Here is a 21,236-nt window from a genome sequence, read left to right as displayed (position 1 = left end):
TTTATATTTTTATGATCATGTCTGTTGCTCACCTAAACTAAAGTCCTGCTCCAGGGATGTGTTCAATCAAGCTGGAAGCAGTAAGTGCTGCAGTTGCAATATTGCTCATCCTTAACTGAGTAGGACTAAAAATGACTACCCTGGGAGCTGTAAAGGGCAATAAACATTGCACTGATGGTGTGCACACTGGCAATGCCAAAAATCTCTCTTGCAGAAGCATCACAGGAAACAAAAGTACCCCAGATATATTGGGAGAGTCAGATATTTCCAGGGTTACATCTGTATTGCCATCCTCAAATGTTGAAAGTTTCCTTCAAGTTTTGGAGATTTTTTTAAGGGTGCAAAACCCTCGAGGTATTAATTCAAATATTCAATTTTCTTACACTGGTGCATTGTCTATGCTTTGATGTGTAGAAAGAACCTTTCCCCCTTTTCATTCTTTTAAAAAAGAGAGAATGGGCTGGTTCCCTAGGAAAGTAAAGGAAAGTTTTCCCTGCATATCAAATATTTTGATAACTTTAAAGAGGTTTTCTTTTAGCTGGGAGATTTTAACACCAATGTCACTCCTAAGGTAGGTGAAATAACCTTGTGGGCAGTGGACATTATCCAATTTTATGTGACTGCTCAGTGGCTTATGCTGCCAAGAGAGTTACAACTTCCATGAAAAATGGTCTTCATTTTCCCAGGTGCAGGTGTGGGTTGTAGATGACTGAGTTATACCCTTCACTGTGAATCACAGCACCTCCTGCTCTGCTTGCCTGTGAGCAGACATAGACAAATGCTAACACACCTTCACACACAGAGATACAAATCTGGATTTCTCAAGGCAGCTCCTGACACCCCAGTTTGGGCAAAGGCTCTATACCCCTCTAAAAAGCTTTGAAGATTTTCTTCTCATTCAACATTTTAAAACCATTTTTCATGGGCAATATGCCAGGCAGAAAATTATTTAATCACAGAACCCAAACAGAGCACTTACCAAAACAACTCTCAAAATATAAAGGATATTTCTTAGTTTATAAATATGTAGAAAGCAACATAAGAGTCACAGATTTGGGGGGTTCTAAGGGCAGAAAGACTATATATACCCTTTTTCCACAGTCTCTGCTACATATCCTTGGAAAAATGAAACCACAATTAGTTAATTTAGCTATCAAGAAAAAGCTGGTGTAGCAGCTATTTTTAGTGAATTTGTCTCTGAAAAAGAACAGCGTAGAGAATGAGTTCCTTCTGCACAGAGTCAGTCCCACTCAGTGAGCCAAACACTGATTTCACTAGAAGGCTTAAATCTATCCTCATTCTCCCAGGCTATTTCCATTATCACTTTTAATTTCCTCTCTTATTTTAATACCTAATTTGTTCCAACAAGAAGTTAAACTTGTAACAATAGGAAATTTGTTTTCCTGCTTTACTGGGACTTGATTCTTTCCTGTACTGTGAGTTGGGTAATTAATTGGTTGTACCTGTTTATGCATTTGCTTTGCACAAGTGAAAATAAAAATTAAAAAATCCTAGGTCCTAAATGTGCATGTTTTCATGGCAGGGGGGGAAAATTGGCTTATAGGTGAGAGGGGGAAAAAAAAGTTCTTTTTAAAAGTTAAAAACCACCAAACCACATCCCTGACTCAATCCTTAAGGAAAAAAATAATATTGTCACTAAAGATTGACCTGGAAAAATTAATATCCCCCCAAAAAAAACACTTGGGAGTAGCAATGTTCTTATACTCATTTGTACTGGTGATGCTTAATTTTCAAAACAGGCACTAGGAAAGACTGAGAGCTGTGCAAGACAAATAAAAACAGTAATAAAAGGCAATGAGTACATTCTGCCTACCAGACCAAATTTCTGAAGTTCCCTGCTACCTTCTCTTCTTAAAGCCCAGCAAAGTGAAACATGAGGAAAAAAAAAAAGAAAGCTGCTTAAGTAAAAAAACCCATCTCTTTAAAATATGCAACTCCTGTCTGGAAGAAAAATAAAGAAAAAAACAGAATGTCTGAAAAATTTAATGAAAACTTAAACAAATGCCATATAAACACACTAAAGCCTTTAAGAGCAACTTGCTGAAATAATAAACATGAGTCATAAAAAGTACTCCCAAACATAACAGAAGCAAGATGTCTCTCAGAGAATATGTTAAGGGCAGAGATTAAGAAAAGATGAAAAGATCACTCAAGGAAGAATGGGTCAGAGAGGAAATATTAAGTGATGGATTTACAGGAATGTTCATGAGGCTAATTAGAGAGGTTCCCACACCAGTTTCTGCTTTCAATGGGAGATGAGTTGCAGGCACCAGCTCCCATCAGTCAGTCCTGAGAGCAAACAAATCCCAGAGTCTGTCCAGCCTGGGTAGGAAGTAGAGTTTAAAAGTGCAGCCTTGCTGGTTTACAGTTTGAGGGTTTTCAAGTATTTTTCTCTTTCCAAGTTCACTGCTATCCTCCATTCCCTCAAAGTATTTCCCCCTCCTGCTATTTCACTCTTCAATGTTTTATGCCAGTTTCCATCTTTTTAGCACTCATTTCAAAGCACCAAGAGTCTAATAATGATTTTTTTAACTCCCTGCAGCATGGAGCCAGAAATACTGAGAAAATGGACTCAGTCATTTCTCTTTAAAAGTTTAAGTTAAGCATATCCTGTGAAGTTAGGAAAACTAAAAGCTGGAGCTGACTTACTGAGGCAAGAGGAGTGCCAGATCATCCTAACAAGTCCTAGAGTCTTAAGGGCTGTATTGTTACTCTTTCGAAATCATGAGAACAGAGGGATTTGAGGCTCAGCTGCTCTGCATCACTGAGGGATGGTTCCCAATGGAACCAGAGGCAGCTCAGGCTCATCCCTGTAGGCATCCACACACTTGACTTGCTGCCCACCAGCCTCCCATCCCGCAGCCTCTCACAGTCCCTCAGCCAGCTGAGCCTGCACCTGATGCTCGCTTGCACATGAGAGCAGGCCCACTGCCAGGACCTGCTTTTGGATCCCAAAAGCTTTTAGAGAAAGTGTTGTAGAGGAAAAGAGACAGGAAGAAACATATAAGTGAGAAACAAAACATGTTATGCTGTAGTAATTGCACTGACAAGGTTGGTGGGAGCAGTAAACGAAGACCACACACCATATGTCTTCCAGGTGGTGATTTTGATCTTGCTTTTAGTAACATTTTAGTCAAGAGGAGGTGAGATCTGATTTACTGTTTATGGTTGGTGAGATCTTTTCTAAGCCTCCTTTGCAAGGCTCTAATTTGATTTGTCTGGATTGCTAAATGGAATGATTTACCTGATTTACTTCATCACAAGGATGCTTCATGACACACACAAGCATGGGGTCTAATTGAGAGCATGCAATGCTGTAAAACAGTCCTGGCTGTAGAGTGGGATCTCACCAGAAAAAGGAGTACACACTCACTGCTATGGGAAAAGTAAACAGAACTGTTATTCTGGGTTTCTCTCAGTTTCCACATTGTGGACAGTAATATTAAGCTGACGCTGCTGTTAAAGACAGTTGTAAAGGCATTTCCTGCGGGCTGTTTGCTAGAAATTCCATCTCCTATGGCTTTTGATACACATATAAAAACCATTCTGTTGACACTGCTTTTATTCCAGTCTTGGAAATGAGTCACCTGGCTGTGAACAGCTGGTAACTGTGCACACATCTGCATGTGCCTCCCCCCCGAGCTGCCACGAGGGAGGTGGATTTATCTGGACCAAAGAGGAGAGCAGCTCTCATCAGCCTGGCTCAGGGCTGATGGCTGCTTCAGATGGACGAACCCTGGCTGTGTCATTCACACTGCAAGTGATGTCAGACTTATTTATACGAGCAAAACAAACAGAATCCTCTGGTAGATGGCAGAAGGATTATTTGCTTTATGACTGAGGTCCGAGATCTGCAAGCTTTTAAAGAAATTGGAATGTACAGAGATGGGGTTTTTTGAGTTAAAAAGGGGAGAATGAGAGGGGAGAATTTTTCCTGTGTGGACTAGAGGGATTCTAGCTCTGCTAGGTTGACAATAAATGCTCTCTCCCTCAAAACAGCTTCACATATAAATCATTAGCCATTAGCCTAATATCTGTTTTCCTCCCTTTGTGGAAAACTACAAAGCACTTTAACTTATAATTGTTTTAATTGTACTTTTGATTTTTTAATTGATGTGTCCCTCAGTTTCCTACCCAGTTTTTCCTACATTCTGCAGAGGCATGGTCACTTGGAACTTTTCAATCCACATGGGATGCACTCTTTCTCTGTGTTTCCAAGGGTGATGCAGAGGAAGGGACCCATCCACTGGACTAGGAGGCCCCCAATCTGTATTGCCTTTGCTCCAGTGGATGTTGGTTTGGTTTTTTAAAATACAAAACTAAAATTAGAAAGAGACAGAAAGTCATGAACTGGTTCTTAATTTTGAGCTTTCTAGTGGGATATCCAGAAATGACAAAGCACTTAATTAAACTTATTTTTTTTCAACTTGGGCTGCCTCTACAGGAGAATATCATTGCATAAAGACCTGCAAGCATACACAGGGACTCTGATGTTTGCTTCTCTCTCTTCTGAGATCCATCTCTTAGGGGTTTCCCACCCACCCCATTTCTACATGTATTTTCATAGAAACAATTTTCATTTTACTTTGGGGAAGGGGCCTTATTTATTTCTAGACTAATGGACTACATATTTCATATCAGTTTTTTTCTACAATTAATAAGAAAAATTGGTTTTTGGCAACATTATGCAAAGCTGTTTAATCAGTTTTGCAGCATATGACTGAATCTCAGCAATTTAGGGTGATAAAATTCTATTCAGCTTCTGCCACAGTAAAAAACTAAGGAATGGATAAATTGGCCTACCACAGGTAACACAAGTTTTCTTCTTTAAAGAGGTCCATGTGGCTGCTTTGCTTCATGTTTCTCTGCACAAAGAGGAAACCTGCCTAAAAAATTTAATGTTCTCAAAAAAATAACACATGCATTGGCTTCTCATTTTGATGTGCTGAAAGGTGCTATTGCATAAGAGATTTGGGGCAGCAAGCAGCAGGAGAGAGGCACTGCATTTATATTTTAATTAGCTGATGCTAGCAGTTTCTTCAGAGGTTACTAAATTACTATTTGTCCACTACATTAATAAAATTTTGTGTCTTTCCATTTAAAGGACTCTTTGTACCTCCTGAAAACTGCATTTCTGCAATTGCACATAATTTTTAAATAATGTTCTTAAATAATCCCAAGTGATAATTTTATAAGTCTGTTGAGTACCAATTTTAATTATAAACTTTAGGAATCAAACATATTAAGATTCTGGGAAAAGTCTATTTTAGTCACAAAAAATGATCTCTAGAACTGGTCTAATTTCATAAATTTTCTTCATTTGTGGGCTTCTTAAATACATTTTCAGCAATTGTGTTCTTTCCTCAAAAAAAATTCTCAAGTTGCCATGTTCTGTGAAAACCCCCCACTGTTTTATTAATACCCTATTTCACATCACACTGATTATGTTAATAAGAATAAATATTTTTACATAAATACATACCTCTGGGGGGTTTTTATGCTACAGTGAGAATACTTTAGAATCTTGAGAAATTTCTTATTTCTGGAAGAATTAATATACAAAAGGAATGTGAAATCTTTGAAGCAAACTAATGGTATGGGTAGGTACTTCACTAACATTTATGTGTGTGTGCTGCACAGACCCTTCCAATAAGACAATGGACTAGGAAAACCTGAAAATGCAGTTATTTGGCAAATGGTTTCTAATGTTTTGGAGTTTTTCCTGGTATTGATTTATTCCTATCCATTTGCCAGTGCAGAGATGGAACCACCATGGAGCTCTTCAATGCTGGAGTGTTGGTTTGCTCCTGGAGGATTCGTGCAAGAGAAGGTTCTGGTAGAAATATATTTCCTCTTCTGCAGCCAGACACTTATCAGGACTGACAGGCACAGAATGCCTGAGGCTGCTCATGCTCCTCTCAATACTCAGCTGTCTACGAAAAGAAGCTGGAGCATTAATGAGATATTATTGTTGTTAAGTGTGGGCATGAGCCTCCAGTGCCTTCACACTGGAGCAACCCTCACTCAAGCCCTGGGATTCACTGAGCCCAAGGAGGTTGCTTCAGTCAGACTGAATCCACATAAAACTTCCCCTTCAAATTATTGTGTCCTTGCATTCTGGTGCACATGGGGGAAAAGTGTTTGCAAAATGCTACCCTGATTTTATTGCCCAAAAGATCTCAGTGGTTTGGGAATTTTTTCCTGTTAGTTACTAAAAGGTTGCAAAGTCTGAGAATATGTTTTCTTCTTACTTTTAAATTGAAGAGCACAGATTCACAGAACCATGTAGGTCAGAAAAGCTCTCTAAGATCCAGGTTTAAACTGAAGACTGCCAAGGCCACCACTTGTGACACATCTGTACATCTCTTAAATCCTTTCAGGGATGGTGACACAGCCACTTCTCTGGGAAACCTCTTCCAGGGCTTCACCCCCTTCTCTGTGAAGATTTCTTTCCTGATATCCAGCCTAAACCTCCTCTGACACAACTTGAGGCTCTTTCTCATGTTGCTTGTTATTTGGGAGAAAAGACCAACACCCACTGGGCTACAAGCCCCTCAGGGAGCTGTAGAGACTGAGAAGGTGCCTCCTGAGCCCTCTTTTCTCCAGGCTGAGGCCCCCATCTCCCTCAGCTGCTCCTCATCAGACTTCTGTTCCAGACCCTTCCCCAGCTCTGTTGCCCTTCTCTGGACCTGCTCTAGAACCCCAAAATCTTCCTTGGGGTGAGGGGCTCAAAACTGAACCTGGGATTGAAGGCAGCTCCACCAGTGCCTGGTGCAGGGGGGGGATCTCCCCAGTCCTTTGTTGTATGGAGCTACAAATCCTGAAACAGATGCTTTAACACATGGATAGTTTTCTTAATTAGAAATAATGGATTCCTGGTGAGCATCCTGCCCCAGTGCACTCACAACGTGGACTTTATTACCCCAGAGTCACTGATCCTGATTGCAGCTGCACAATAGCCACAAGTCAGAAAAAATCTAACGTTGATGGCTGAGCCACTGAAAATGAGGGGTTTAATGACTAATTTATGTTAGAAAGGGAGACAATGCTTTTTACATCATATAAATGACATATAGAAATACTGCAGTGGACATTTACAAACACATTATGATAATGGGAATCTCAAATAACTTGTAAGAGAGTTCCACAGGCTCTACTCTTATGTTTGGCATGATGATAAACTTCATAGCTATTTATTGATTGTTTCTCTTTTCCTTTTTCATGAAATTCATCATGTATAGATGCAGCACCAAACCATTAAGATGCAATGCAGTTTAAATGATTTTACAGAGAACCAAAATTCCTTGATTTATACCTTTTATCATTGTAGCAGAACTAGATGTACTGGATTCTTAAAACAGTCTCTAGAACTCTGCCGCTAAAATAGATTGCTCAATTAAAAGACTTACCTTTCTTACAAAAAACGAGTCTCCATTTTTTGAACAATCTAATTTTTATTCCTGCTCCAAACTAGAGATTCTAAGCAATCACAGTGTGCAACACAGAAACTTAAGCTTCTGCTGTAATATGCAATGTTCAGTTCCAAGCATTTATTAACTGGAGAATGACAGTGATCTGAATCTATGCATAGCTAACACATCTGGCAGTCTCTGCCAGTCTTACTCCCCCACCTCTCAAACAGAAGCCCAAAATTTGATCAAAGACGTAAACTACTCAATAGCCTGAACACTCTCAGCCCAAGGAAAAAGGCACAGTGGTGAGTTACCTTAAATTCAGTTTCAATGTTGGCTAGCCTGGCCAGTTCATTGCTAAGCTCTAGAGCAGTAAGGACAGGGTCTTCACTGGACAGAGACAAATAAGCAGCACTGGCTAATCCCTTGTAGGCGTTCATTCTTGAGCGAGAGTGACTAAAGGAGTCTTTCCTCTGCTTCTCCATACATTCATTGCACTTGCAAAAATAGTCATGAGGCCTTTCAATCCGTGCACCTTTTAGAAGCAGGATGTGAACGATTTCATACTCCTGGCAGTGGGCAGCAAGTATGATAGGGGTAATGTCGTGGGAGAACCGAGTTCCGTCCTCGTCGTAAGCGTAGAAGTCATCATCCCTCAGCTCCTGCTCGAGGGGGCTGAGCGTGAGGCGCTGCCCTTGTGCGAAGGCCGGGTGGTTCAGAATCGCTTCCACGATGCGCACGTATCCTTTGCTGATGGCCAGCAGGAGGGCATCCCCAACCCGGGCCAGGTTCTCCTTCTTGAGGAGCAGCTCCGTCACTTCCAGGTGCTCGTTCCCCACGGCCAGCTGGAGGGCGTTCTGTCCCATGTAATCGACGCAGTTGAAGTTCAAGGTTTTGGATTCCTCCAGCATTTTCCGCACGACAGGAATGTTGCCATACTCTGCAGAGTCAAGGAAGTGCTCCTCCTCTGCAGTGAGGCTGGTGCCTTTCTCATTGAACATGTAGGCAGGGCCCCGGATGGCCTGGCGCCGGCCCTTCTCCCGAAGGGTGGCGTGCCTCCGATGCATGTCTTTAGAATTGCTGTGTCTCAACCTGCAGAAAACCAGAGAGGAACGTTGGTTATATCCTGGCAGAGTCATCCCTTCACAGAACCTGAAATAAGGTTGGAAATGTGTCATTGTGACCACAACTGGCTACCTTTTTATGGCCTGAGGCAGTTACTTAAAATCATTTAGGACACAAGTGGAATAAAGGTTAGCTTCTCAACAAAAGACAAGTGATTTGCTCACCCTTCCTGATTGCAGCAAGGATGCTCAGCACATCCTTGACTTGATAAATAGGAAAAGAAAGTCATAATTTTATTATATATATAATTTTATACATATTACATTACATTACATTACATTACATTATATTATATTACATTGCATTACACTACTATATTATATTATATTATATTATATTATATTATATTATATTATATTATATTATATTATATTATATTATATTATATTATATTATATTATATTATATTATATTATATTATATTATATTATATTATTATATTATTATATTATATTATATTATATTATATTATATTATATTATATTATATTATATTATATTAATTACATATATTATATATTATTTTAATATTTTAATATATATATAATTTTCCATTTGTAATGTTTAGAACTTCATTGCATTACATTTAGGGTTAATATACACAAGACAATATTTCTCTGCACTATTCTTGAATTTTGTCCTTGAGGGCACGAGCCCTAAAGAAAGTTAGCAGGACTCTTCCGTGTCAATAGACCTTAAATCAGGCCAGTAAACCATGTTCCATGAAGTTTATATGTTTCTAATTTTAAACACATTGTAACAAGGATAATTATATTGCATATTCTGATAAAATTCAGCTGGTACAAGCAAACCACCTATTCATTCCCTTCTTTTTTTCAAGGTACACACTACCATCTTACTGTTTCCTGATCTAGAGAGTTTAATAATGAATTGTCTAATTTCTTGCTGAAATACAGTTGGCCATTATTTCAAATACAAGTACCCAGATCCAGGGGAGAGTCTAGAAAAACACAGGAACAACTCCTCATATAGTGTCACAGCAGTCCCCAGTAAGCATGTTTAAGAGAGCTACTACAGAAATACAAGACTCTCTCATCACAAACAGAGGGCAGGAGAAAAATGGTCATAAATTTCCTCACTGATTATGTGGCTGAAATGCCTTTCACTTAGAGCTGGTGAGATGAAGACAAACTATTCTTATTCCACCTTCCCTGGAAGTCCCAAAGTAAGCAATACTATGTGCAGTTGGTCTCATGGGTGAGAAAACACACTGTTGTATGAAATAAATGGAAATCCTAAATGTATCTGTGCCTTGTAACATTCACATTTTGCATTGAGAGTTGTCTCTGTGTTGGTCTTTTAAAAACATTTTATTGCAGCAGCCTTTCAACACACTCACAGTGCCTTTTAGAGTCTAAGCATGTAGAGTTAATTGCCATCCAAAGCCCACAGAATGTGCAGCCTGGGTAAAAAGGTAAAAACAACACCTTTCACAGAGAGCATTTGCACACAGCGCAATAGCAAGTCCTAAATCACTTGGGTAAAATCTTCAGGAGCCTCTGAGCTGCAGTGGGCAGATGTAACAAATAAGCAGGTAACAAATAAGGCAGATGTAACAAATGCTCAGTGGGTGGCCAAGGCTCATCCTTCCACACTCCATCTGCTCTCCAAGTCAGTTCTGACCTTCAGTCAATGAAAAGTTCATGTGCTGCTCTGAAAAAATGCTACAGAAGTTGGAAAGTTCTGCAGTGAGGATGAGAAGGAACTGCCAGGAGAAAAAGTGGAGAAGGTCCATTGCCTTCAAGAGCAGGTAACAAAGGAGTAAAGAAACCAGCAAGAACGTGGCAAAAAACAGGGTTATCAGAAACCAAAATATCTAAAGATCCAGGACACTGAAATTCTCAAGGTAGCTGTTCTTCTAGAACTAACACATACTTATAATTTTAATTCATCACTTTTGTGCTGATATGGACTGAAGAATTTCAAACAAATTTTACAGCATTTTTTTAAGAGTTACATTAAAATTTAAACAAATCCTAGGAAATCAATTTTTTGACCACAACAGGTTGAAACGGAGATTCATGATTGAGAACTCTCCCCCTAAGTTTTGATGCATAATTGTAATGTCTTAATAAAAGCTAATAGGAATTGAACATATCATCCCAGGCTCCACTGAGAGATAAAGGGCTGTGTGAATCTTAAAACTATATCCTTCCAGCATGGTTTGAAGTTGAAGAAGCACACAGAAATGAGGGATAAAAGAATAATGAAGGCAATATGGTTAAGTGAATTAATTCCCTAGACTGCATGAAATTTACTATAAGAGAAAACAATAGCAAATAAATAAATAAATGATGCAATTAACATATTTAACAGGGATATAGAGTTCTCTAAACCCAAAAAAAGCCTGGGGTAGGATTTGGGACCCTTTGAAGTCAACATTTTAAGTTTCATTGATCAGTGGAGTCCAAATTTTGGAAAAATATATGCATACACACACATATTTTCTTCAACAATTAGCTTTCACCTCAGAAGCAGTTCCAGAATGGCCAGGATGAGTAATATGAGGTTAAAAAGAAGAGTTTAACCATATGCACATATGCTTTTCTAAACTGGAGCTCCTGTCCTCAGCCATTCAGAACAGCACTTATGGTTTAAACATGTAGTGGAACCTTGCTGAGTTCAAGCAAGGACTGCACATGCAAAGAAACACTTCTGAGCTTGACTTCATTAAGTGGGGAGTTATAGAACCAAAAAGCACTTTAAAAATTTACAGCCTTGGGAGTTCCTGAGTGTTGAATTAAATCTCTTAAAATGTTAAGCAACTTGAAAGGATAAGCTAGTGATGACTTAAGCCATCACTGCTGGGATCAAGGAGAAACCAGTCCAGCCCAGGTAGGTGCTCAGTGATCACCCACGAGTGCAGCAGGATTGCACATGCCTGAATATTTTAGGACAGTTAATTTTATTAGCTGCTTCAAGCTGGAGGAATTCCATTGGGCTTTTTTGATATTCAAAACCCATGTATGGTAAGACATTTGGCAATCTTATATTTATTGTTATATTTAAGTGTCAGTACTGGAAGCAACTCAGGAATATCTATCATTTCCAACAGTAAGAAATCTATTAGATATTTTTCCTGATGTAGAAATACAGTTCTTGGTACTTTAATTTTTTTTTGTTAGAAAAACTTTTTACTTCAGGTATTCTTTTACCTCGAAAGGACAACCCAGATAGATGGGACAGATAGCCTTATGATCACTCCCAAAGTAAACATAAACCCATAAAATATTACTGTTGGCCTACTTCAGATTTTTGCTTGAAAAAGAGGTTAGAATTTGGCCTAGAGCTAATTTACACCTGTTTTTTATATGTGTAAAAACATGCCAGAAAAAAAGGACCTTCATTTCACTTTCTTCAATTCAGAGAGAATTGGTTTCGTACACAGTTTTTAACAACAGAAATTGCATCTGAAAAAGAGGAAGCAGGAAAGAGCATCTGCTCTTCACAGAGATAACGACTATCCAATATATTTATCTTGCCATAAATGTTCTGCAGGGTTGTCCCTACAGCACAGGGCTGATCTTCACTCCCTGCAGCTAAGGGCAGGAGCACTATCAGCCAGAGGGCTTCAGCTCAGATGAGTTATGACCCCCCAACTCCCTTGATCACCAGCAAAGATCAAAATCTCAGCTATCACACTTTATCATCTTTATAGAGAAGTAGAGATGAATAAAAAATGACACTTTTAACTTTGAATAATCTCATTAGACATGCTTAGCTGTCAAACCCCCTTCTGAAAAAAAGTTATAATTATGCTTGACCTGAGCACTGAATCATGACAAGAGAAGCAGTAGTGCAAAGAGTAAAGTATGCAGTAGCTGAAACTCTTGGGAACTGAACCCTACTGCAATGTCATGACTGTACTCAACACCTTGTTCTGTTCTGCTTTTCAGCTATGTGCAGGCAGATTTAGAACTAATCATATTTACTGAGCCTGTGTAATGTGCTCACTTAATAAAAGTAATTGTGACTTGATTACATTTATCTTATCATTTTTCTTCAAAGGTGCTTTGGATTGAAATTACTCCTTATTCGCATATTTTATTGAGTCAGCTAGTGATCAAACTCATCAGGCACTGCAGTTAAATACTGTGTTTTTCTAGGAAAGGATGCCAATGCATGCAGTGCTCTTGGAGACAAAATGGACCAGGAAAAGAAAATTTAAAAATTCAGAGCCTGAGTACTGCTTGCAGCAAAGCACATCCAGCTTTCCATGGCTGAGGGAGCCATGGAAAATGGCTGGACTGATGTCTGGACTCCTGTGGGGAGTGGAGAAGAATAGCTCTTTCTGAAAGGTGATTTAGCTCATAACAAATCTTCCTCTGGGAGCATTTCAGTTTCTAATTAAAGTGACTGAAAGCCGGTCTTTGCAATTAGCTCTGACGGAGCTGAGACACTCAGTGTCTGAGAGGGGAACATGGCATAACATTAGACTTGATTTTAATGTGGAAGCATTAGAAAAACACTGAAGCTGAAACTCTCCCTTTTTTTGCAGCCACGCTCTCTTTGCTGATCTTAGTGCTGGCATGTAGGACAGGGTGGACATAACAAAGAAGCTGAGCTGCTTCACATGAGCTTGTTCCAGCAAATGGCCTCTCCTTGACCTTCCTTTCCACAGTGCTCCACTCTGCCATTCAACACCTTCTCTGCCTCTCTAGTCCCACACAAAAACCTATGGAAGGGCAGGGCTACGGCCTGCAGCTGCGGCTTGGAGAAAATGTTCAAAGACCCAAGTGCCTTAAAGGCTGAATTGGAGTTTTTACACATGGCTTTGAACCAGAGCTTTAAAAGTGTGTAAGATATGCTGAATACTACCTGCTTCAGATTTCAAAACATCCCAAGTCTGTGAAAGGTATTGAAATCAATAGGTATTAGGAACTGCAACAATTCTGGAATTCTCAGGTTATGTCAACCTTTACTTGTCTTAAAGCCTAGAAACTGAGCAGGACATTTACAAAGGCAGCTTTAGGGACTATTGGTCTCTGACTACACTTTGGGTTTGCCTTCATTAAATGGGGAGAAGTTGGCGGGAGTCTCCCTGTGCCCTTTCAAGGGCCCCCTTTGTCCAGAAACTACAGAAGAGACTTTGGGTGTGTAACAATCACTGTGCTCTGTGAGCTCTGTAAGCACCCATCAGAACAGGCTTTGATGAGACGTTAACTCTGCCTTGTTGAAAAGAAAATTTCACTTTCTGAAAGCCATTTTGAAAGTACTGCCCTCAGTTCCTACAGAGCCTCAGAAACTGTCAAATTGACACTTTACTTATTATTTTTCTTTCTACTTACATCAATACTTCTGAAAAGAATCAGGGCACATAAAGGCTGCAGACTCCCTGAGGCCTCTTTGGAATTGACACAGCTCTTATATCAAAGGACCATTTTTCTCAGTTAACCCTTGGTTCCACACAGAAAAACTGGCCAGCCAAGACACGCTACAAATATGAACAAAATAGAAGGAAATTGGGTTCTAAAAGCAAAGAAAAACTGATATAAAAATCAATCAATTTAAAAGAATAATTCAATTTTTTTAGAGCAAAAATAGTAGAATGTTTAATATTTTAATTAACAATTGCAACTTCTTTTGAAGTATACTCCAGACTTCAGGCAAGGAACACAGACTGAACACAACTGCATACATTTATAATCCTATATACAACAGGCTACTCAGGTATTCCAAATGCTGCACAGACTCGAATTGCCAGAGTCCTCTGACACCCCCTTTTTCCCCAAAATCTTAATCAGCCTTCTAAATCTTACCTTAAGTCAAGCTTTTTCTCCTGTAGGACAAGAATCCTAAGTATCCTTTTTCACATATTGCTGATTTACTATGTAAACAGACTCTGTAAAATTTGGGATGGCAGCCTTGATTGACAGCAGCTTAATCCTAAGTTTTCTATGCTTTGAAAAAAGTGCCTCTTTATTTATTCTTGGATTGTGACCAACATTGAAAACCCCAATTCAATGCTGCCAGCAATGTGGTCATTGTCCTACATGTAAAGTTGAGTACATGTCTAGGATGTATTATTAGATTTTTCATTAATAGATTTTCAGATGTAATTAAAAGAAATTTTTAGCCCATGAGGCAGATATTTATTCATTTGCAGAGTAGCTCTACAAACCAGAGGCAGGAAGTAATATCCCCTTCCCATAATCCCCACTGCTCATACAGATAAAAGAAAAATTTGGAAAGAGGTCTCTCTCCCCATGGAATTACAGGAGCAGTCAGCAAAACCACTCCTTTCCAAACCTTTTTAGGGAATGGCAGCATGAGAATGTTCAGGAAGACAAACCAGGCCTCTGGTGCCATTAAAAAATGCTGATCAATGACACACAAGAACACTTTAACATCTTTGTGACGTGAAGCAAAAGGTCTGAGGACAATAGCCTTGAAACATTTAGGATGGACCTCCAAATCTTTAACAGCATCTCCATTTTCAAATCCTCCCTGGTCTCTGTTAAAAAGGAGGCAGCTCTGTCTTGTGGTTCAGGAAAAAAAAAGGAAATGGAATTTGGTTTTCTACCAGCTATCTTGCAGAAAAAACATCCGCTTCTTTTTAGCTGTCTCACCCTCCTCTTTCTTATAGACTAATCATCAGCATTTTCTTCCCCATCCCATAGAAATGTCATGCACCAATACAATACTTTTACAGCAGGAGAGACTGACAAATAATCACCTTTGCTCTTTTATTCAAATTCTTCTTGTGCTATAAAACAAGTGCTAGGTTACTTTTCCCCCCCTTCCTTCCTTGTTTCCCCTTTCTCTTTGGTTATGAAGTTGGCTAATTACTACAAATTTATCACAGAACATTTGAGATAGATGTACCAAAATTAAGGCTATTTTTACATTCTCTCCCATTGTTCATTCATTAATATGTTTGACCACCAAATGAACTGTCACAAGAAAAATGAGTTCTAATTTTTTTTTTTTTATTTTGCTTTAGGAACTAGGAATAATACGCCCTCACTGTTGAAGCCCTTCAAAACTCAGGCTTGGATCATACTAGAGAACACAACAGAGAAATACCTGTTCATTCATAAATTTTTACTAGTGATGGGAGAAACGAAAAATGTCTAATTGTTCAAGCAGGGGGCAGTGTAACGCTGATTTTCAACAAGCAGTTCCATTAAAAAGAGCAAGAAAAGCTTTGAAAAGAACTAGTAATCTCTGGCTGTATGTAATTTTCCCCTACTGATGCACCCTTTTCAATGCTCACTTCATAGTTATCTCAAGACAGGAAACAACGTGCAGAGAAGGACCCCTGACAACCATTACACCTTGCAAGCTGCAACAGGCATGATACAGGCAGAATACAGTGTCCTCTTTCACTTTTTCTTTTTTTTTTTTAATTTCACCGTGCCCAAACTGCTTTAATGAAAAACAAACCATTACACATTTCACCCAGCTACCAAAGAAGACAACAGCGTGCCTCCAAACCATGTGGCTGCTAGCAAACAACAAGCCCTTTGCGTTACACTGAAAGCAAGCACAAATTCCAAGGGTGTAAAGCCAAACCACTCGTGAAAAGCCAAACCACTCGTGAAAAGCCAAACCACTTGCACACGCAGCCAACCCGCCCCACTCCCACCAGCCCATGCTCAGGCTCGCAGGATACCGAGTCACCCGGAGACCTCTCCAAACCCCACAAAACTTCCCAATGTGAGTAAGGAGCGGCATTAGAGCCAGGAGCCGAGAGGAGAGGGGTTGGGGCAAGGGCACCATTCACCCATCCCCGGTCAGCATCTTACATGTGTGCGTCGGGCAGGCTCCGCTTCAGCGGCCGGCCGTGGCCGCGGGGCGCTGGCCGCGGTGCCGCTCGGCCCGCCCGCTGTCCGCGGTGCTGCAGCCGCCGCCCAAGCCGCTCATCCTTTTATCCCCTCGGCGCGGCCGGGGTACGGCTGCCCGGGAGCGCCCGGGATTCACCTCCTGGAGGAAGAGCCGCCTGCGAGGTTGGCATGAGAGTCGCGTTGTCCTCGTCGTCTTCCCTCCCCCTGTCGGCACGCCACTGTCCTCCCGGAGGTGTGGATTCGATGATGGCTTGGGCGCGCCCCCTTCTCAGCGGAGGTGGGCGAGCAGCCCGGAGCCATGCCAGGGGCTGCCCCCAAGCAGGCGGGGCGAGAGAACCTTCCTGGGGAGGGCAGGACTGCCTGAGGCTGCCCAGCGGGCAGGGGGCTCCGCGGGGGCTTTCCCCTCGCAAGCCCCGCTCCTGCCTCCCCCCGCTGTGCCGCCCCGCTCCGGGAGCGGCTGAAGCCGCTTCTCCCCTTCTGCCATGCCCGGGCTGGGACTGTCTGATCCCTTACCTAGGAGACCTTGTCTTTTGGGAAGTGGTGGAGAAGGGCTGTGTGTATGCATGTGCTGGGAGAGGAGGGAAAGGGAGAGTGAAACCAACTTGCAAAATAATCAGTTAGTTCAATCACTCCCCTCCCTTGCGTGGCAGAGGAGAGCTGCCAGAACAACTTCAAGCGGCATCCAGGAGCACGGGGGTGTCCTTCTGCCCCCCATTCTGAGTGGTAACAGCAGATGTTCTTCCCCCGTCACCCCCCTGGATGCTCCCATTGCCTCCCACACAGGGCTCTCCAAGTCCATGACCTTTCACGTCCTTCCCCGCTGGTGAAACTCCCCTGCCCACCTGCTTTGCCATACTTGGATGCAGGGATCATGCAATGCACCTGATCATGCAATTACCAAATAATGCCACCCTGCCTCCCCTGCCATGTGTCTGGGAGCTGAAGCCTGGAGAAACCCCTCTGCTTGGAGAGGTGATGGCAGGAGGCAGGCCAAGGCTCTCCCAATAGCACACACGGGAGGATGGCACAGGGATGTTTTGCCCCAAGCTCTCCTTCTGCCACCCCCTCACAGCACAGCAAGAAGTGAGAGCACTGATTAGGAGGAGATATTTCACCATCTTTCAGTCTCAAATCTGTGCAATCAGCTGAGGATGTTATTTGATTGAAACACCTGAGGGCACTGACCGTTTTGGCAAGGACCACAGAGAGCTTGGTGTGGCTTCTGCAGTGGCATTAAAAAAGAACCCCAGATGATGCCTTTTAGAAACATTCAAAGGTGGCTGATGCAGGACTTTCATCCCACATCCTTGGGCAATGCAGTTAGTTTCACCAGCCTGAGCTGTACTTGCAGCTGTGGGCAGGAGATGTCGTTTCCAACTGAGAGGTTTTGTCTTGAATAAAGGGGAGAGAGCATTAACCTCTAAGGATCAATGGCAGCAGCCAGACCTGCAGGATTCACTGCACTCTGTTTTGACGCTGTCAGCACCTCCTTTTCTGTAAAATGCACCCATGGCTCTGGTCTTGCCCCATTTAGGGCTTCTTGAAGCTCACTTTGAAATTAGGGAAGGCTGGTATTGGCAAATAGTAGAAGGATGTGGATGTTACCAGGCTCATGGGAGAACAGCATTGTGTGGGAAGAGATAACCTGTGCAGATTGGAAAATAAAATGAAAGAAAACAAAAGAAAGACTCCACAGCTACATGCCTGGGAAACATTCACCATTTCCAATTCTGTGTTCTTATTTTTTCCCAATTTTATTTAAACAAACCCAAAGCCCAGCCATAAACCCCTTAAGCCCCTGTAATGCCTAGCACTCAGTTATCAGGAGGACCTTCTTAATAATCTTAATAATCAACATCTTATCCACTCCATAAATCTGCAGCTGATAAAATACTGACAGCACTCCCAATTGCAATTAATTATGCCAGATTAGCATGCAAAGCAAAAAAATGAGAGGAGAAAAGGGGATGTCTGAAGTCTGTTATTATCAATGCACATTAAACGTGTACAAAGTATTGTTGCAGGTTTCTGATTAAACCCAGCTCAGAACCCACAGCTTCAGAACCAAGAAATCTTACAGTTGGTTCTTTTAAAAGGCATTTACCAGAAGGTTCTGAACTTCTGCAAGTTGCCTTTCATCATGATTAACTTTGCATTTTGCTATTGCAACAGTTTCATATGAAAAGAGTGTGCTGAGAAATCTATTTCTAATATTATACAAAACTCTTCTGAGTAAAGTTGTATTGACTAAAAAACCATAGAAAACTTGTGGGGTTTTTTTATCTAAAAATCATCAAATATTTGCCCTCTTGTAGAGTGTACCAAAAATGTTCTTGCCTCACTGGCAAGATTCTTTTATTAAAGAATCAAGTTGCTACTTTTTCATCTCACTTGTGCCTTTAACTAAAGAAAACATATGGTAATTGTTGCATCCTACAAAAACCAATCAAGTGCACATTTCTCTGCAAAATCAAAAGATGGAAACAATTAAGCAATTTTAGAAGTCATGGAATAGTGTGGTTATATCATGATATTGAATGAATATTGATACTTCAGATTTTCTCTCAAGTTTGTAGTTTTGAAAGTTTTTCAGTTCTTGTTGAGTCCATTATTCCTTCTCCTCAAATATTATTGTATTCCCAGACATACTGAAGGAAGAGAATTGCAACCTCTTAACATATTCATGTTAAACAAAAGTCTATTTTTGTTTGCTTATGTCTGGAGTTTCAAGCAGTTATACGTGCACCACCACAAAAAGACTAAAAGACTAAAGAAAGATTTTTGGGGAGAAGGCTTAAATCAAATGGAAAAAAAGTTTAGAAATTGTGATATTAAACTTTTCATTGATTTAGGAGTAGTTAATTGCCCAGTTACTCATCAGAGTAATTTCTCTTGTCTCTTAATGATTTCCACCACTTAATTGCTGTCACAACCAGACAGAACAAGAGGACAAATGGCAGTGCAATGATTTTTTGGAAGACTTTTTGCTTCTGTTGATAAACATTTTGTCATTACCATTGATAAAACATTTTTTCCAGACACTTCCGTACTGTTTAGTCACTGAAAAACTTGATTTGATCCTTCATTCAAACTCATGCATGTATTAATCACCAACATTTCAAACCACTTCAGCTAAAATATAAACAAGAAAGAAAAGAACATTAAGAGCATGAATAAGGTTGGTAGGATTCCATCTCCTTTTCCCCTTTTTTTGCACTGCTCCCTGCTCCTGCTCCCCAGACCTGAAAAAACAACCAAAGGACCAGGAGAGAAGCAGCAGAGTTCACCTGAGATTTTGGAAGCCAATGAAGAAAGGAGGGGGAGGAGGAAGGGCTCAAACTCATCAACACTTTTAACTCATAACCAAAAGCACACTGAATTTCCTTCCAAACCCACACAGAACCAGCTGTACCAATATCCTGCTACTAATACTCCTTTAAATATTAGTACAGAGACCTATCTTGCATAATATTTTAAAATTCAAGATGATAATTCCAACCTATATGACGTGCAATCCTAATTATTTCTGAAATGGTACCCACCTGAACCAGCTTTGACCCAGGGCTGAAGGGCAAAATATTGCTTTACATCTTTTTATTACTTCCACCATCTCATGAATTTTCCATTCTCCAGAGCTACTGGCTGGGATGACTGGCAGCTTACAAGGGTATCTATGAATAGTAACCCTGTTGACTGTACAATCTCATCTAATATCCTTTCACATAAAAAAATTGAAATAAATGCCAAAGTCTCCTTACATTAGAAAACATAATAAGCAGAATATATTTTTATTACTCACTCTCCGTCTAGTTGTGAACCTTTATATTGAAGACAGTTTTATTCATTTCAGTGCGTTTTTTTCTCTTGAAACTTCTTTTACTGACCTGAAAGCTTCAGGATAACTTTACTAAGACTAGCAGCAGTCTACCCCCAAAAATGAAAAAAATGATAATAAAAAAGTGATAACCCTCAGATAAAAGAAGCATCAAGAGAAAAAATGGGTTCATTTAAGATCCTAACAGTGATATGATTGGTCTGACAAGAACTTGTTTCTTTTAATCCATTTTATCTCAGGAAAAATTTATATGGTAATCAGATCTGGTGCAATTTTTTCTCATTATAAGGGCATGATCCTTACATATATGAAAAATTCTTCTATTAATAAATTGGACACAGCACTTGAATCAGAAGAAAATCTGGATTACAAGTAAGCGTTTAATTTCCTATAGAACTTCATTGCCACTATGCAGTTACAAAAAGAGAAAAAAAAAATTTACAAATTAAAAAGCTGGAGAAGTTTAAACTTGAAAGAAAAATTCTGCTCCTTTCTTTAAATAAATATAACAATTTCCTTCCTGCTATTAAAGACTGCTTTCCTTCTAAAAGTTATGAGTAGTTTTTGTCAGGGGTAAAGACAGTGAAGTTTCCAATCATGTCTTCTGTACATACCTTGGCTGCAGAGGCCATCGTAAATTATTTTTATGCACATTTTAGCAGCAGTGACAATTCTTTATTTTCTGTGTGAGACCTTACTGGCTGTGCATTCTTTGCTGTTCACAGAAGTGCAGGTCCAGGTGTTTGAGATTTTGCTGCTCTTTCCCACCAAAGAGTAGGATCATGAATTGTAGCCAACCTCAGATTTTTTTTTTTTAAAAAAGCTTCAGGTAGCTTTTCTGCTCTCCTCCAGTTTACTGCTTCTTTACAACCCTTGCCAAAGTTTTTATAATTTTCTTTGTCCCATTTCTCTGTGTCAAGTGTATAATTATTTTTGCTCATCTTTTCTACTCACCACAGTTTCCTTTCTCCTGAGGGTATAGGTTGGGGACAAGTTGCCAGATGGCCACACTCACACTTGAGCATATATTAATTAG

General features: G+C 40.3%; 1 protein-coding gene across 3 annotated transcripts in view; it reads right to left on the bottom strand.

Annotated features, from left to right (window-relative positions):
* TRPC7 (transient receptor potential cation channel subfamily C member 7) overlaps positions 1-8,518 on the bottom strand; it is a 63,803-nt gene extending 55,285 nt beyond the window's left edge. For 2 of the 3 annotated variants that reach the window (XM_059860027.1, XM_059860029.1), the window contains exon 1: positions 7,748-8,518. In XM_059860027.1, the coding sequence (XP_059716010.1) occupies positions 7,748-8,500 (753 nt within the window). In that variant the 5' untranslated portion in view covers positions 8,501-8,518. The remainder of the gene's footprint in view (positions 1-7,747) is intronic. The other variant, XM_059860030.1, reaches the window with a different exon arrangement.
* Between the last annotated feature and the right edge of the window lie 12,718 nt (positions 8,519-21,236).

Source organism: Haemorhous mexicanus, chromosome 15 (genome assembly GCF_027477595.1).
Source record: "Haemorhous mexicanus isolate bHaeMex1 chromosome 15, bHaeMex1.pri, whole genome shotgun sequence".
In the NCBI taxonomy this organism is placed as follows: domain Eukaryota; kingdom Metazoa; phylum Chordata; class Aves; order Passeriformes; family Fringillidae; genus Haemorhous; species Haemorhous mexicanus.
The sequence above is the reverse complement of the archived record's forward strand: the minus strand, read 5'-3'. Positions and strand labels throughout refer to the sequence as shown.